Raw genomic sequence first — 4,594 nt, 5'->3', positions numbered from 1 at the left:
GCTACCATGTATACTCCTCGGGTACGGGTGCACTAAAATCTCAGAATTCACCACCACTATGTAATTCATCCATGTAACCAAAAACCACTTGTACCCCAAAAGCTACTGAAATAAATAAATAAATAAATAAATATTTTTAAAAGATGCCTTTTGCTGAGAAAGTTGGGAACTGCCATATGGCAGTAATGGTGAGAGTCTCTCATGTGTAACAGGTTGATGCTGTGGACACGGTGGTTTCTACACTTCAGGGCATCTGGTCCTCACAATAATCCTGAGACAAAAGCAAGGCAGAGAGTAATAACAAGCTGACTGAGCCTGTAGGAAACCAAGCTATAGATAGGAAACCACTTTAATAACAGGGAAATTCAGACTGAGAGGGAAGCAATTGGCCCAAAGGCCAAAAGCAAATCCAAAAGTACATATATATATATATATATGTACACACACATATATATGTATACATATATACGCACATATATATGTATATATATACACACACATATATACATATATGCACATATATATACACACATATATAGACATATATATACACACATATATATATCATGATACCTTTATTTTCTGCAAAGACCTAATTTCACTTAGATTTTTCTAAGATAAATAAGGACATGAATTAGTGGTTATCATAGAAGTTTTGTTCTAATAGAAACTGTGTGTTTTTTCTCTCAGAACTGTGTGACTATTTCTGGTGTGTAGAAAATACTACACTGTGGTCTGATATTTTAAGTATGTTTCAATGTCATGATATTATATGTTACTTAGACTAGCAAACTTCTGATCATAGTCATGACTAATGTAAACCAAGTAAGCTCCATTTGAGGGATCAATGAATACTCGATAAATGCTAATATTAATTCAAAATGGATTGTTTTGGAAGACAGCATATATGAAGAAATGGATATATATACTTCTCAAAATTGCTTTGCATTTTGAGCTCAGAATTTCAGATGACTGTGAGGACTAGGATAATCAAATTATTTATACACACCAGCACAGTGATCAGTTCATTTAGTCAATTAAGGAAGAAAGAAAAATCAATGTCAGAATCAATGGAAACTGACATTGATTTTTCTTTCTTCCTTAATTAAGAAAATGTGGCATATATACATCATGGAATACTATGCAGCCATAAAAAATGATGAGTTCATGTCCTTTGTAGGGACATGGATGAAGCTGGAAACCATCATTCGCAGTAAACTATCGCAAGGACAAAAAACAAACACCGCATGTTCTCACTCATAGGTGGGAACTGAACAATGAGAACTCATGGACACAGGAAGGGGAACATCACACTCCGGGGACTGTTGTGGGGTGGGGGGAGGGGGAGGGACAGCATTAGGAGATATACCTAATGCTAAATGATGAGTTAATGGGTGCAGCAAAACAACATGGCACATGGATACATATGTAACAAACCTGCACATTGTGCACATGTACCCTAAAACCTAAAGTATAATAATAATAATAATAAAAAGAATCAATGGAACCTAAAATCAAGTATTTTTAAAACATTCTGTTAATCTCTAGACTCTAGCATAGTGCTTGCACAGTGGATGTCTTCCAATAATATCTATTAAATGAAGATCTGTTAAATAAAAAGATTCTATAAAACGAACTACCACATTTTTTACTTTTTAACCTATCACAAATAACCAGTATTTATTTTTTCGATAAATTCCACTATGAGAGCTCTTATTCTGTTGGGGTAAATCTTGGATAGTGTGATAACCTGCCGTCCAGGTTTAGGTAGGCATTCCACTTTCCCTAATGGGAAACATGAAAATAAATCATCACAAGGTCATATTTGCTAAGCCAGAATAAAGTTTATTAACAAATAGTCAAAACGGTTATTTCTCAAAGAGTGATGAAATAGCCTAAAAGACAGAAAGGAGGTCTCCAACTGTACCCAAAGGAGCAAAGAATTAAGAAGATTCATCAAGACTTGGCCCCGGGGATTGGGATGGCCCTAGCCTTGATGTAGGCAGTAGTGAGTGCTGAAGCCCAGATGGTGTGGAGGACACTGGGCAGCCACCTCACGGAACCTGTGCAGACTCGGCTTGTTAACAGCAGGGCTCACAGGGACTCTCACAGCCAGGCTGAACATAAGTAGTCAGGTTGATCCCACTCAGTCCAGGAATCTGGTAACAGTTGTTGAGCAGCCAGCAAGTTGGCACATAGGTATCAGGCTTGCAGCAGGGTGGGGGGCAGGTGTCACAGCAGATGGGCTGAAGGAGGCTGATCTCATGTGGGCAGGTGCTGGGTAGGCAGACTCCGCAGCGGCAGCTTTTGTCAAAGGAGCAGAAGGTGGTGGCAGGGCCGGTGGGGACGCTGCAGGAGCGGAGAGCACAGCAATCCATGGCAATGGGAGGTGGGTTTCTGTTGAGTTGAGAGAAGAAGTCTGTTGGTGTCTCGATGCTCCTCTCTTCTGCCCTGGCTCTTATATACCCATCTCCCTGGGTGTCAGCCTATTACCGACGGTTTTTTCCCCATGTTTCAGTTTATAGCTATCTCCATAAAAACCGTCTAATTACTTAAGTGTTTATTACCTAAGATACACTGCTCACCTCATAAAAGAGATTTAGGTTGTTTTGTTGTTAAATTAGGACTCTTCACATTGCCAGTGTGTCACTACACAGAAAGCTTCATTCCAGTCTTCAAAGGTACCAGGCCATTATCTTCTAATCATTATACCCTCACTAATAATGGCTTGGTATGCCAGGCATCTGCAAACCTTTCCCACTTCTTTTGTTTACTTTTCAGATGAAGAGGACAAGTAAGCTTTTTGTTTGCTGTTCTACCAGTGACCAAAGGTTCTATGTGATCCTTTAGGCCCTCGGGCTGAAAAAGTGATAGAACATTTTAGATTTATTATTTGTAGCTCCAATAAACTGAATGAAGATTAATGGTTAGAACCTATAGAGAAATAGATTTTGGTTTTGTGTAAAGAGGCATTTTCTAACAGAGCTGTAACAAATCATTTGTTCTGCATTCTTTTCAAATATGCTCTGAACAATAACTTGGTAAGAACATGCAGATGGGAATGAAGACCTGCATGGGTGACAAAGATGGGCATCCTTTAAGCTCCATCCAACTGTGTTATAAATGGAGATTATTTATAACCAAAAAGCTAGTTGTATTGGGCCATTCAGAAGGTAAATGGTGCAGTATTTCCCAGACTGAGTTCCATGAACACTGGTTCCAAGGGACTTGAAACAAAGTAAATTTGGGAAATGCTGAGTTCTTCATTGTTGGGTCTCTCAGAGCCTTTAATGTGCTAAAATGCTCTATGACTTTTCAATACAGAGATATAGCGTATATTTGTCTCCAAACTTACTTGATCATGGACTGCTTTTTGTTTGTTTTCAGAGATTAGCTTTATAGGTCAGTGCTTTATGAAACATACTTGGGGAGATTTAGCAACATCTTACAGCAAGCTTGTTCAACCTGTGGCCCAGAATGGCATTGAATGCAGCACAACATAAATTGATAAACTTTCTTAAAACATTATGAGATATTTTTGTGATTTTTTTTTTCTTTTTTTGCTCATCAGCTGTCATTAGTGTTAGTGTATTTTATGTGTGGCCCAAGACAATTCTTCTTCTTTCAATGTGGCCCAGGGAAGCCAAAACATTGAACAACCCTGTCTTACTTCCAGGCTCTGTGGTCCAGAATAGAGACATTTCCAAGTTTCATCTAAACCACTAAAACTCTAAAAATAAAGTTTTAAAAGTAGATAAAGGTAGAAAATTTGATATGACGATTTAGAATTACTTTAGAATATGAAAAATACTAAACTGGTAAAACCTTTAGAAATAGCTTGCTTAGAAAGGCTTAAAAGCATGTACATATTTTCTTGACCCATTTTTTCAGATAAGATAGCTCAAGTTCTAAAGTAGAAAATTGCACAATGCAGAGGAATCAGAAGACAAAAGAGATGCAAATCAACAAGATGTTGGATTAAAAAATGCTTAGCGTGAAACTGCTTTCATTTTAGCCATTTTCTTGTTGGAATGATTTTGCAGTTTTGGATTCCTATGCTAGAATTTACATCTCTGTTAGATATTTACATATCAAAATTAGAATTTGCATATAAAATGCTCAGTGGTTGAACACCTGTTGTATGTTGGGCATCATGCAAAAAGTCGCAATAGGCTCCTGCCCTTACAGGGGTCATGGAGAAGAAGACAGACACAGAGAAGTAAACCAGCAAACGATAACAAACGATTGTACATTTAGATTTTCCAGGTTATGATATGAGAGTTTAAAGGTAGAAGCCGTAGACTTTTCCTGGAAAACTTAGGAAGCCCTTCACAAAAAGAGAACATTTGTTTGGATCTTGAAGGGTGAAAAGGAGGTTAGCAGATAGAAATAAATAGGAAGGATATTTCAGCCATTGAAATAAAATGCCACAGGGCCCCCATGGTTTGACAAAAAGCGTTGCCTGGTTGAAGCATGGGTTCTGAATCTGTTGGAATGAAGATGGAAAGGTGGGTTAGTGCCACAGTATGAAGAATTTGTACTGTGTTTAGTGTCCTACACTTAGGATTTTGAACTTTATCTTGTAGGCAATGGG

The 4,594-nt window shown here is 37.9% G+C and overlaps 1 protein-coding gene across 1 annotated transcript; it reads right to left on the bottom strand.

Moving 5' to 3' along the window:
* Positions 1-1,824: 1,824 nt before the first annotated feature.
* LOC100591713 (keratin-associated protein 3-1) lies at positions 1,825-2,429 on the bottom strand. Its single transcript, XM_003278285.2, has one exon. It carries the CDS (start codon positions 2,376-2,378, stop codon positions 2,082-2,084), a length of 297 nt encoding a protein of 98 aa, XP_003278333.1. The 5' UTR covers positions 2,379-2,429; the 3' UTR covers positions 1,825-2,081.
* Between the last annotated feature and the right edge of the window lie 2,165 nt (positions 2,430-4,594).

This window comes from Nomascus leucogenys, unplaced genomic scaffold (genome assembly GCF_006542625.1).
Source record: "Nomascus leucogenys isolate Asia unplaced genomic scaffold, Asia_NLE_v1 Super-Scaffold_285, whole genome shotgun sequence".
NCBI lineage: Eukaryota > Metazoa > Chordata > Mammalia > Primates > Hylobatidae > Nomascus > Nomascus leucogenys.
The sequence above is the reverse complement of the archived record's forward strand: the minus strand, read 5'-3'. Positions and strand labels throughout refer to the sequence as shown.

Excerpts from the sequence above, each read along its gene's own strand:
- LOC100591713 (XM_003278285.2), bottom strand. The coding sequence starts at position 2,378 with ATGGATTGCTGTGCTCTCCGCTCCTGCAGCGTCCCCACCGGCCCTGCC.